The following is a 13168-nucleotide window of genomic DNA, read 5'->3' on the forward strand; positions in this document are numbered from 1 at the left end:
AGGGACACATGAAGAAGGAATGAACAAAATTTCAACAATGGCTTGAAAAGAAAGGTAAACTAACCTCGTTTGTATGTTATGAATCTAATATGATCAATGTTAATATTAACACATGGTGGATTGACTCTAGATCAACAATCTATATTGCAAACTCTTCGTAGAGTATGCAAAACCTAAGGAAGCTAATGGGAAGTGAGCAAAGCATATTATCAGGAAATAAAATGGGCTCATATGTTGAGGCAATTGGAACATGCATTTTAACTTTAAATAGTGGTTTTGTTTTAAAATTGGAAAGGACCTTTTATGTATCAAGTTTCTTGCAAAACTTAATTTGTGTTTCCAGGCTCGTACCATTTGGGTATTCCTTTAATTTTAAAGATACATCATTTTGTTTACTATATAATTCAGATTGTGTTGGGAATAATATTTTGTCTGATGGTCTTTACCGTATTTTATTACAAAATGATAATACTCAAAGTTCAATGCATGTTCATGCTGGCATTAAGATGTGTAATATTAATGAGGACTCATCTATATTATGGCATCGGAGATTAGAACAAATCTCCATAAAGAGAATTAAAAGATTAGTTAAAGATGGGATACTTAGCACTCTTGATTTTGCTATTTTTAAGACTTGTATGGGTTGTATTAAGGGAAAGCATACCAATAAATCCAAAAATGGTGCTAATAGGAGTTCAGACTTATTAGAAATAATTCATACTGATATATGTTGTCCAGATATAAACATACATGGTCAGAAATACTTCATCTCATTTATAGATGATTACTCAAAATATATGTATATATATTTGCTTCATAACAAAAATGAAGCATTGGATGCCTTCAAAGTCTTTAAGGCTGAAGTTAAAAACCAATGTGGTAAGTAAATTAAAATTGTGAGATCAGATAGAGGTGGAGAATATTATGGTAGATATACTGAAAATGGACAAGCACATGGTCCTTTTGCTAAGTTTCTTCAAGAACATGAGATAGTTGCCCAATACACTATGTCTGACTCTCCAGACTAGAATGGTGTTGCAGAAAGAAGAAACCGAACATTATTAGACATGGTACGGAGTATGCTTAGCAACTCCAATCTTCCTAAGTTCTTATGGAATGAAGCACTAACGACGGCTACGTATATATTAAACTGAGTTCTCACCAAGGCTGTCCAAAAGACATCATTTGAATTATAGAAAAGTTGAAAACCGAGTTTGCGATACATACGCATTTGGGGATGTCCGTCTGAAGTCAGGATATATAATCCACAAGAGAAGAAATTGGACCCGAGGACTATTAGTGAGTATTTCATTGCATATGACGAAAAGTCCAAAGGTTACAGGTTCTATTGTCCATCTCACACAACTAGGATAGTGGAATCAAGAAACGCTAAATTTCTAAAGAATGATGTGATTAATGAGAGCGATCATTTTAAGAATATAGTTTCCGCACATGATCATACAGAATCTCAATCTTCCACATCAAATGATAGATTGGTTATAGTTCAGAGCACTCCTTAAGTACAAACTAGTGCTGAACAACCAATCATTGAAATTTCACAAGTTGTTGATAGTATTCTAATAAATCAAGCAGTTTAGGAATTACAACAAGCTCCTGAACAACTAGATGAACCATAAGTTCCTCAGGGAAACATTGGTACATCATTAAGAAGATCTACTAGAAATAAAAGATCAGCAATTCCTAGTGATTATATTGTATACCTACAAGAATCTGACTATAATATTGGAGCCAAAAATGACCCTGAAACATTTTCGCAAGCTATGAGTTGCAAAGAGTCAAATTTGTGGTTTGATGCAATGAAAGAAGAGACTTATTCCATGATGAGTAATAGAGTCTAGGATCTTGTAGAGTTGCCTAATGAAGCAAAGGCTATTGGTTGCAAATGGGTCTTTAAAACTGAGAAAGATTCATTAGGCAACGTTGAGAGATATAAGGCAAGACTTATTGCAAAGGGATTTACTTAAAAAGAGGGAATCGATTATACGGAGACGTTTTCTCCCGTATCTAAGAAAGATTCTCTACGTATTATTTTGGCATTAGTTGCTCATTTTGACATTGAGTTGCAATAAATAGATGTGAAAACGATATTTCTTAATGGAGATCTAGAGGAAGAGGTTTATATGAAACAACCTGAAGGTTTCTCCTCTAGTGTTGGTAAGCACTTGGTTTGTAAGCTTAAGAAGACTATATACGATTTAAAACAAGCTTCTCGCCAATGATATTTTAAATTCTATGAAGTTATTTCTTAATTTGGATTTGTTGAAAATCTCATGGATCAATGCATATACCAAAAGATTAGTGGGAGTAAAATATGTTTCCTTGTTTTATACGTAGATGATATTTTGCTTGCAACTAATGATAAGGGTTTGCTGCATGAGGTGAAACAATTTCTTTCTAAAAATTTTGACATGAAAGAAATTGGTGAAGCATCGTATGTCATTGGCATTAAGATCCATAGAGATAGACCTCGAGACATTTTAGGTCTATCACAAGAAACCTATATCGATAAACTTTTAGAAAGATTTCGGATGAAGGATTGTTTACCAGGTGTTGCTCCCATTATGAAAGGTGATAGGTTCAATATGAACCAATGCCTAAAGAATAACCTTGAAAAGGAATCAATGAAAAATATCTCATATGCTTATGCCGTAGGAAGTCTTATTTATGCTCAGGTCTATACTAGACTTGATATTGCATTTATTGTGGGATGCTAGGTCGATATCAGAGTAATCCAGGTATGGACCACTGGAGAGCTGCAAAGAAAGTGATGAGGTATCTACAAGAAACCAAAGATTACATGCTTATGTATAGACATACAGACAATCTGGATGTGATTAGTTACGCAGATTCAGACTTCGCCGGTTGTGTTGATTCTCGTAAATCAACATCAGGATATATTTTTATGATGGCCGGTGAAGCTATTTCTTGAAGAAGCGCTAAGCAGATCTTGACGGCTACTTCTACCATGGAAGCTGAGTTTGTCTCCTGTTTTGAAGCTACTTTATATAGTGTATGGTTTAAGAGTTTCATTTCTGGGCTTAGAATCATGGATTCTATTTCTAGGCCATTAAGAATTTTTTGTGATAATTCAGCTATTGTCTTTATAGCTAAAAACAATAAAAGTAAAAGTCGAAGTAAACATATCGACATTAAGTATTTAGCAATAAGAGAACGTGTAAAAGAAAAGAAAGTGGTCATTAAGCATATTAGCACTGAATTGATGATTGCTGATCCACTAAAGGCATGCCACCTCTAAAATTCAAGGATCATGTAGAGAAAATGAGACTTGGTTCTACTTTGTAATGATATTGAAACTCTTATATATTGTGAAATTTTCTCATTCATGTGTACGTTATTTTGAGAAAATATATTATTACTGGACCAAGAATAAACATAAGATTTATTCATTAAGTAATATTACCACATTGAGATTAAGAAACTAAATACATTGTGATACATGGATGATAATACTTGCTCTTAGAGGACTTATCGCTATGATTCGTATATTTATTTCTTAAGAAAGTTATTCAAGAAAGATTAATTCAAATTATTAAGATGAACGTATGGACCAAGTGGTAGTATGTAACCGTTATTATTAAATATCTTATTTAATAATAATAATAATAATATAACTGTTCTCGTTAAGATTCATAATTTATTATCATGAATTTCTTCATTTATTATGGTTTAAATGATTTCAGTTTTATGAAACCGTTATATTTAATATCATTAAAGTTCTTCGTTATAATCCAAAAGTTACAAATTTGAATTAATTTTTGAACGTTATGATTCGGTGATAATAAATATTCTTGATGGGAGAACATTTATATATATAAGGACTTTGGTCCCTGGGCTCAATCATCTCTTTAAAGCAAAAAAGCTTTCTTACACCGAGAGTTCTGAGCCGTGCCAAAGTTCAAGAAGAAATCTCTATAGATATTCTTGATAATAATGGTTGAAGGTACGTTATTTCGTTTCAATATATAATTTTCTTACATCTTACTCTGACATTCATATGATGAATCGTGTTTGTGATTGAAGTAATGAAGCAGTTGTCTGGTTTGGTTGTAGCGATCAGCTTTGAACTTATTATTATGACACTCCATGTTGCCATCTGACACTTAATTTACTTCTTAGAACTCATAGCCGTAGTGTTTGGCAGCCCTTTCTCATTGTCTTGATGAATTCATCCGTGCTATATGCATAGTTGATCTCCTTTTTGATCTTTGATTGTCTTGTGGACGCTTCATGGTCTTACACAGATAATTCAATGGATCTTATAACCTCGACTATGGGTTAGGATGATCACAACCTTATTAACATTGTTCAAATTGCTCTCTATGATCACAAGGTTTGATGTCGCTCATAGTGCAGGAAGCTATAGATGTGCAAAAAGCTTCGATGTGGTTCCGAACCTAAGATGCTTCCCTGCATAAAGATTAGTGTCGAAAAGATTCTTGATGCGGTCTCTCCCATGCTCAAATTAGGATTCTCGAATTGAATCTGTGAGATAGAAAGACACTATATTCCACCTCGATAACCATATCCGCCTTTACCTTTTATAAAAGGTCATTCCTTACTGCTTGCGCTGCGGTCAAGCAAATATTCGTCGTATTCGCCTTTACCTTTTATAACTGATCTTTCCTTGACCGCTTGCGGTGCGGTCAAAGAAATATTATTGGACTGTCCATGGTTGGCTTTTGTGGTTTTACGATGATGTGTCGAACTGGAAAGGAAGACCAATATTCCCCGTCTCACTCTCTAATGCACTCATGTGTTGATATGCGGTTCCCATGCTTCAGCTGCTGGAGACAACTACGAAGGCGGGTGCTGTGCCACGAGTTCTTCACTTCACTCCTGAAGCTTCGTGATGGTGGAAATGTAGCTCCACCTGCGGTGAAACCTGCTACAGAAAGGACCTCTGGTGATAGATCGCTTCGGTGAACCTCACAGCAAAGTGCATGCAGGTAGAGATCCGCTATCTTGGCAACCAGGACGACACGCGCATGCAAGCAAGGCTGCAGCCATGGCGACAAGAAGAGTGTTGAAGGCAGACGTGAACTGCTTTACACATTTAGCTACGATGCATGTCGACATTTTACCATGAGATGCACTTCCAATTGCCTCATCAAGTTGCCTTTCTTTAACTCCCAATATTTACTAACAGCCTTGATGCTGTTCTCTCTTTTCTTGATGACCGTAGCTAGAGACTCTGATGCCTTGTCTTGGATTACCGCTTAGAGACATTGATTCCAGAAACTCGTGCTGTTCGAAACTGATCATTCAATGTATGGAGAGCTCGTATACGTTTAACATGTTATGCTTGAACGCACACCTCCCTTCTGAATCATGAGAACGGATTACACAACTGCTCTGAACGAAAATACACACTATTCATGAGAACACTGCACAGCACAACTCGTACATCTTCCATTCTAATGTCACGTCTCTGCAAGAGCTATACAAAAAGAGAGAAAATTTTCCCTAAAAAGACAGAAAGTTCTCTCCCGAGCTATATTTAATTAGTTTCACATGCTACTTAATGTCAGAATAAGAGCATCCAGCATCTTCTAAGGCAATCAAATGGAAACAAAATGCCTACTCGACGTCTGTAAGTTCTGATAATGTAACCTATAAACAGCCAGGAAATTAAGGGGGACTTCTAGAGATCTAACTAGCGAAACTACATAGTGCATAACAGCTCAAGAGCCAAAAACATGTTCACTTGAAAGAGGGAAAACGAGTCCAATTTATCGACACAATAGCTGATATATGAGAAAGTATAAGAAAGTCTCACTTCTTTTCTTAGCTGATATATCAATATAATCCCTGCGAGACAATATAAACATGCACCCGAAAATTCTCATAGAATTGTTCTTATCAACACGAGCTCATGAACCATAGTCTCACGTCTCGCCCTGCTTCGAATTTAAATGTGGTGCCTTCGGTCAAACATTTACGTACCCACAAATTAGATACTCATAAAAGCTTGAGAGCAAACACGAGCCGCATGCACGAAAGCAAACGCACAGCAACATATGGTTCATTGTCTTAAGCACGGATGCTACTACCGAAGTAGGAGCAGAACCACGAAGAGAATAACATTTCGATCCTCGTAAAAAGCACGCCATTTAAAATAAGCAACAGCAGAGGAGAGAGAGGGTAAGAAAGAAAAACCAGTCCTTGCATTTAAACGGGAAATGCAGCAGCATTCAGCTACGTCCAAAGCTACAAGAAAGCAGAGATTAAAGAAACATAACAAATGGCGATAAAGATGATACGAAAGCTTCGACAAGTTTTTTCTCGTAAGTCACTCATCGTTGGTGTCACCCACCAGCTCGCGCCACTGCAGCGAAACGAGATGTAGTAGTAGCAGTGCATGGGTTTCATCGAACCTTCGATCGATGGATCTCCACGTGTCCTCCCGTCATCGCCGCGACACTGCTGCCGTCGTCACATCTGGAGCCACCGAGCCAGTTGAGTGGGGTTGACCACGCCTGGTATATGGGCCCCGCCCCGCATCAGCAAATACGAGACCTCTGCGTAGGTCCCCGCCGGCTCAGCCGAGCCTGGCTCAAGAGGCCTTTTCCCCGAGTCGGCCCGGCCCGGTCCCAACTTCTTCCCTAAGAGGGTTCCCTTGGTGAGGAACTCGTGCGCCAAGTAGCCGGCCAGGAGCAGGTTGCCCTCCTTAGCCGTCGGCGAGCGTGCCGAGGCCGGTTCCTTAGCCGGCTCGGCCTTGCTCGCGTGATGGGCACGGGGTAGGTCGGGCGGGCTTTCCCGGTCCTTCCGCTTCCTTGACGCGCCAAGTGTCTCCGCGAGACGGGCGTGGCTCGACATCGAAACCCCTCCGATTCTCGCCACGTCAGCACACCGAAAGAGGAGATGCAACCCCCCAAGTAGCGTTATAAATCAGAGAGAGAGAGAGAGAGAGAGAGAGAGAGAGAAAAAAAAAGATTGGACGGAATAAAAAAAAGGACCACAGTTTCAATTAAATTGACCCGACGACGAAGAGGAGCGACACGGCAAAGGTCACGGAACGTGAAAGAAATTGGAAACGAATAAAGGAGAAGGAGAACGGAGAAGATGACCGGACTCCGTCTAATCTCGCCGTTATAACGGCGATCGCCGCCGAGTAACGGAGAGAAAGAGGAGCGATTTGAACAGCAACGAGAAACGCAAAGGGGAGGAGAGTCGGGGATTTTTAGGGGAGGAGCGGCTCGCAAGCGGAGCCATCTTATATAGGAGAGTTCATCCCGCATATGCCCCGAACCTGGACGGAAACTACCAATTTGCCAGATGGTACCCTTGAAATGACCGAAGTGCCACCGCTTCATCATATTAACTATTTTCCCCTCTGTCCCACTACGATCGGATCATCGACTGGTTGACCCACCGATAAGTTTAGCGTTTACTTACCACGGTGGTGGCCCCCTGCCCCGCTGTATTGTGTTGAACAGGTGCCAGATGAGGATACTCCGAAATGTAAGGGGCGGCTTAGCCCCTCAAAATAATTCAACTGACCACGACAAAGACGTGTTATCGACTCAGATCCGTTTCCGACCCCACCCGGTATCCAATAAAACATTTATACTCTCATTCCTATATTGTTTATTACATTTGTAATAATTATATATAATTGCCGAAGATCTTTTGTTGGAATAGAAGATGCAAGGACGAGGCACTGCCTGTCCTGATCCCGTCTCTAATCTCCGTATAATCCGACCCGATTCGAATTGCGTCAAGCAGGTTATCGGACCCATCAATACTTGCCTTTTGTGTACATATATACCAAGACGGATGGATGAATCGATTTCCGGGGCAAAAGAGTCATTCTAAATGGAAAGAGGGTTTGTTCGTGTGGTGCCGGAGAGAGGGGGATCTTGGAGGCTGGATGCGGGTGCAACGTACCGCTATTGTTATCCGCCGCGAGATCGACGTCCGATATTTTCCCACGTGGCGGACAAGGACCACGATTCAAGGGGCACGATTGCCGATGCGGGGATAGTACACTGTTCAAGCTGGTACATGATTAGCATCGGCGCGACGCCCCCACACTTGGACGGAATTGACGGAAGTGCCATCAGGGCAGTTAGACCGGCGTCGTACCGATCAATAATTCATTAACTAGATACTTTCTCCTACCGATTTTTCGACTTACCCAGCCAGTCACCATCGTCGTCACTGGACTCGACGGCCGCCCCACACGCCGGCTGGCCCCCAGAGGTCAAGTAAGTCGAAGGGTGAATTCTGCGAGATGTACGGAAAGCGTGGCTCTTGATAGTAAATCCCAAGCGGGTGCGAGCGTCCATCAAGGTTGTCGAGGACCCCACCAGATGCTCTGTTCGATCCACCCGTTAACAAGTGGAGGATTAGATTTGACCGTTAAGTGAATCATACGGTGCCAAAGTCTGCACTAGTCTCTTTCCTATTCGCATGGAGAATTCGACAATCCGATAACCCGTTAATGGATGACTAAGCTGTCATGATTTGTGGTGATGGTTGATGTGATGAAACCCACAGCAGATCGAGAGTGAATTAGATCCGTTCAAAATGAGAGGATATCTTAGGTGAACCCTCAGATAAATGGGTTCGGGTCGGGCCGAAACGAACGCTTTAACGGAGCCCCAACCGGTCCAAGCTGCTGCGAGCGAATGTCGACTCGAAACGTCACATCGACCAAACCATTCGGTCAGGTCAAAGATACCAGGATCAAATTTAGGTATATATATATATATATACATATATATATTTATATATACATATATAGACAATACGATTCACATCGATCTAATTTGAAATTTAATCTGTCAAATGAAGACGACTCGACCCAATTCAACTGCTAGTACTATGCTTAGGTGGCTTAGACGCATAGGCTGGAGAGTCGTACGCAAATGGCAATTTCGCAGTGGATCAAAATTCAGGCGGGGAGAATTGAAAGCAGAAACCGTAATTTTCCCGCCAAGGTATCCCAAATTCCCACCATTACAAGCAGGCCAGAGAGCACGAAGGAAGAAGAAGAAGAAGAAGAAAGGGGAACAAAAATGAAACCGAGACCGTCGGGAGTGAGGGAATTCGGCCAGACCTCTCTTCCACCATCTTTCTTCTCCAAATCTAGGTGCTGTTCTTCTTCCTTCTCAGATCTCTCCTATTTTGATTGTTTCTTGGCTGTGGTGTTCCTCTCTGATCTGGAAGATTTCTTGTGATTTGTCCCCTGCAAACGCACATTTCCAGAGTTCCCGACGAGCATCATCCGAAAAGGTCATCCAACAAGCAGCCGGTGCCACTTTCCGAGTTCTTGAATCGAAAGCTCATCAAAACCACTGACAGATCAGTTAAGGTGTCTCATCTTCGTTACAACATATGATGTTTACATGCTATTCGCATGATCGAAGAGCAGCTGTTTGGAATATTCTTCTGCTGGCAGGTGAAGCAAACCTCTTTTTCATCGATTGGTTCTGCTACCAAGGATTCATCAAGTAAAAACGATGAAGCGAGCGGTAGATTCATTCTCCATGATGTGATTTTCCGGCAGTTTATGGTCTCGGCCAAAGGAAAAGAACAATCGGAAATCACCGGAGGAGGCGAAAGTGGGGGACCTCAACTACAATCATATACCGGGGGAAGCGACAATTCAAGGAAAAGAAAGAACCCCTTTGATTCTTCAGGTTCGTAAGCATGAAACATCCATCAGCTCTCTCCAATCATATATATACCTCAAACCTTTCTTGATCCAATGAGAGATTTTTCTTGATGGCGCGTGACTTATATGATCTTTATCAATGCTTGCTAGGAAAATGTAGGCTATGCTCCGCTGTTAGCATGCAAATTTCTCTCTAACTAAGTAGACTACACTAGAATAACAAAAATCAAAAGCCTTTGTCTCAATTTAGTTGCACATCCATGCTCAAAATTCAATCAGTCAAGGTGTGTAAAAGTTACCTTCAGTTGATCTTACTCTGAAGGATGGCAGCCCGCCAAAGTATTTTGGCAAGATTAAAGATTGTTTCTTTGATTCGAACCATGATCACTCAAGTCATAAACGTTATTTACAGTTGATGTTACTCTCTGCATTAAAATGTTCTTATTCGGTGCCCTAAGAGTATTTTTGCTCTTTTTTTTTGTCTCACTCTTCATTAGAAAACTGGCTTTAGGATCTTATATTGAGCATCTAATTCACCTTTCACTTTGTATGGTAAACAAGAAAAAGAATTGTGCTCAAGCAATCGAGGGTCTGAATGGAGTCCATGTGAAATTGTTTGATAAGCATAGCATAGCACAGAGGATTGCAGAATTTATCACCAGCATCTATCATCATTTTGATCTTCTAGTGTCACAATAGACATGAGTTGCTCCAGTCATCGTGCCATCTTCAAGATGGTAACCATTCCACTCGTTGATGATGATAATCTGCTCTACACCATTTTGTGGTTCATTTTGGCGTGGCTTTTCCTTACAATTGTTCATTGATTCAGAATCTGTTCTGTAAAGCTGCATCGGTAAAATATATTAGCTTTCCAGGTGATGGTGAGAGGGTGACAGCTCGAAAATCTATGATTGTTCTTGGTGATGATCCAAAGCCCTGGCGAAGTAGAAGAGGGAAGACAACAGTGGAAACCACAGATAAGCCCTTCTACGATCACTGTAAGCCGTCTTAGTTTTGCTTTGCTCAAATCCTTCGCCTTGAAATCGTTCCACAATATGCTTCCGTCATAAAACTTTGAACATAAAAAGCTTTGGTATGTTTCAGATGCAAATGGAAGTGGGCAGTGGGATTGCAGCAAGGAAGGAGTGGACAGTGAAGAAGTTGGCTGCAATGATTTCTGGGAAGGAATGGGTTCCACCACGTTGGGAGGTTTGGAATGGCACTGACTCAACTCTAATCTTCATATAGAGACACTATTACGCTACGCTGGATATGATATCTGTTCGCTTCAGCTCATCTACTCCACCTATGCCTTGACGACATTGATCGAGTGTAGCCGCTACTTTATTCGAAAGCGTATCTTTCACAGCATCAACAAACCAGCAGTTGCCCTGTGCTATTTGCATGTTTTCACATAGAGCCAGCCAGTAAGAGCACGAATCTATTATCTCGATACATGTTGCCCAGGCTTGTTGGATTTGTTGTGGTTAAACCTGTTAACCATGTGTTCATTATCTACATTGTATAGCCTGATGTTACATGGGTACCTGCAGCCTGCTGCACCCACGTGATGCGTAGATGGAACCATGGCCCTTTTGACCGGTGGACATGGGGATGGAGCACCTTAGCGTAAAGCAATATATTTGTGCTCCATGCCCATGATGTGTTATGGTTATCCACACAATCTCGCGCAACCCTCGAGGATCATTAAAGAAAGAACAACCACGGCAATAAAGAATAGACAGTGTCACGTGTGGCACTGTAATTAGTCGGCATCGTGGTCTATATAGAGAGATCTCGAAGACCTCTGCTTTGTGTGAATTAGTGTTGAAGAGAGAAAAAGGAAAGAGTAGCGCCGCAATGGATCGCTCCACTCTCGCCTTTGTTCTCCTCGCCGCCGCCATCTGCGTCCCCGCCAGCTGCCTCACCTCCGCCACCAGCTCCCCTGCCGAGTTCGTGCGCGATTCCTGCAGGGGCACGCGGTACCCCGCCCTGTGCGAGCAGAGCCTGGTGGCCTACGCGCCGGCGGTCCACCGGAGCAAGCGGGAGCTGGCCCGAGCCGCCCTGGCCGTCAGCGCCGACCGGGCCCGGTCCGCCTCCGCCTTCGTGAGCCGGATGTCTTCCGGGGGCCAGAAGAAGGTCCGGTCCCGGGAGGCCGGCGCGGTGCGGGACTGCATCGAGACTATGCACGACAGCGTCGACCAGCTCCAGCAGTCAATGGAGGAGATGGGCCGGATGGGGCGGGCGCGTAGCCCTCGGTTCGCTTGGCACCTCAGCAACGTCCAGACCTGGGTCAGCGCCGCGCTCACCGACGAGACGACCTGCCTCGACGGCATCTCCCAGTACGCCGGCCCCGCAGTGCGGGCGGCCATCAGGAAGAAGGTGGTCGACGTGGCTCGGGTCACCAGCAACGCCCTGGCTCTCGTGAATCAACTCGGCCCCAGGAACTGAAGCGGGGTTCGTCTTCTGGTTCGAGGTCCTCCGTCGTCGTCGCCCTTACGTTTTGAACTGTGTTGTGCTGTCCATGGACTCTATGAATGGATGTCTCTTATAAGTACGTATACGAGGAGAAGAGTGTAATGTAAATTAAGCTGTTAAGCGTTCTATGGATGTATAATGCCAGTCGAAGTTTTGATGTGAATGCTGTGAGCAAACATAGCTACTGCTCTGTTCATCAGCGTCCAATTCATATGCTCTTCTTCTCCAAATGAAGTGTTCCTCCGACCAAAACAGGAACGAAAGATTAATCTCAAGCCGGACGTCATACCCGACCCGACCTAAAAGAAGACGAACCTGCAAAGCAAAGGTTATGGAGTTGGACCATATTACATCATGACAAAGGAGGGCAGCTCGTCAACTTTCTTTGACTACACTTCACGTCTCTGATCTCTTCACGGCCTGATGGCTTCAGTTAGGCATCCACACTGCACAAAGTCTAGTGATGGGTGAGGGATCCACTAGCAGACAGAGACACCGGATATTACGCCACTGGTTGCGATGTTTAAGACTCGCACACACAAATCGAGGCAATTACCTCTAAGCTGGTCATTTCCCACCACCACCTCACTGGCAATTTTTCCCCACTCCATGACCGAGCTCCGTCACCGTTCCCTGTTGCGGTCCTGGAAAGTGTGAAGTCACGTACTATCTTCATGTCCTGATATAAAGAAAGAGCTATGATGGGGTTGGGTCGATCCATTTAAGTCGTTTCCTCTCCGATCGATGATAAATTAGGAGAGACGAAGAGAGAGAGAGTGTGTATGTGTGTGAATGGCGATGGGAGGATGTCTTTGGAGTGCGGGAGGAAGAGATGGGCCACAGAGACAGCTGCACGTGGAGGTGCAGCAGCAGCAGCAGCAGCCAAATGGCCGCGCTGGAGCAAGCTTTAGCAGGCGAAATTACCTTTCCCTTTTACCTTTGATGTCTCTAAGTTTGCAACTTCAAGAAAAAGATGAGATACCATTTAAGGAACCGATCGATACAATAATGTATTTAGAGACAATC

At 42.6% G+C, this 13168-nt stretch overlaps 3 protein-coding genes across 3 annotated transcripts; 2 read left to right on the forward strand and 1 right to left on the reverse strand.

The window, feature by feature from the left end:
• Positions 1 to 6474: 6474 nt before the first annotated feature.
• On the reverse strand, positions 6475 to 6858 carry LOC135636409 (uncharacterized). Its single transcript, XM_065148096.1, has one exon. The coding sequence runs from the start codon at positions 6856 to 6858 to the stop codon at positions 6475 to 6477; it is 384 nt and encodes a 127-aa protein (XP_065004168.1).
• Positions 6859 to 9010: 2152 nt separating this feature from the next.
• Positions 9011 to 11312, forward strand: LOC135636063 (uncharacterized). Its single transcript, XM_065147602.1, has 5 exons — positions 9011 to 9136; positions 9253 to 9358; positions 9446 to 9686; positions 10540 to 10662; positions 10769 to 11312. The coding sequence occupies exons 1-5, from the start codon at positions 9063 to 9065 to the stop codon at positions 10888 to 10890; spliced, it is 666 nt and encodes a 221-aa protein (XP_065003674.1). The 5' UTR covers positions 9011 to 9062; the 3' UTR covers positions 10891 to 11312.
• A 135-nt stretch (positions 11313 to 11447) lies between these two features.
• LOC103979475 (pectinesterase inhibitor 9) lies at positions 11448 to 12305 on the forward strand. The gene has a single exon (XM_009395678.3). The coding sequence runs from the start codon at positions 11525 to 11527 to the stop codon at positions 12113 to 12115; it is 591 nt and encodes a 196-aa protein (XP_009393953.2). The 5' UTR covers positions 11448 to 11524; the 3' UTR covers positions 12116 to 12305.
• The last annotated feature ends 863 nt before the right edge of the window (positions 12306 to 13168 follow it).

The sequence above is a fragment of the Musa acuminata genome, chromosome BXJ3-4, assembly GCF_036884655.1.
Source record: "Musa acuminata AAA Group cultivar baxijiao chromosome BXJ3-4, Cavendish_Baxijiao_AAA, whole genome shotgun sequence".
Taxonomy (NCBI): Eukaryota; Viridiplantae; Streptophyta; class Magnoliopsida; order Zingiberales; family Musaceae; genus Musa; species Musa acuminata.

Excerpts from the sequence above, each read along its gene's own strand:
- LOC135636063 (XM_065147602.1), top strand. The coding sequence starts at position 9,063 with ATGAAACCGAGACCGTCGGGAGTGAGGGAATTCGGCCAGACCTCTCTT. Across the intron at positions 9,137-9,252 it reads TCTTTCTTCTCCAAATCTAG|AGTTCCCGACGAGCATCATC; the intron begins GTGCTGTTCTTC and ends GCACATTTCCAG. Across the intron at positions 9,359-9,445 it reads CCACTGACAGATCAGTTAAG|GTGAAGCAAACCTCTTTTTC; the intron begins GTGTCTCATCTT and ends TTCTGCTGGCAG.
- LOC135636409 (XM_065148096.1), bottom strand. The coding sequence starts at position 6,858 with ATGTCGAGCCACGCCCGTCTCGCGGAGACACTTGGCGCGTCAAGGAAG.
- LOC103979475 (XM_009395678.3), top strand. The coding sequence starts at position 11,525 with ATGGATCGCTCCACTCTCGCCTTTGTTCTCCTCGCCGCCGCCATCTGC.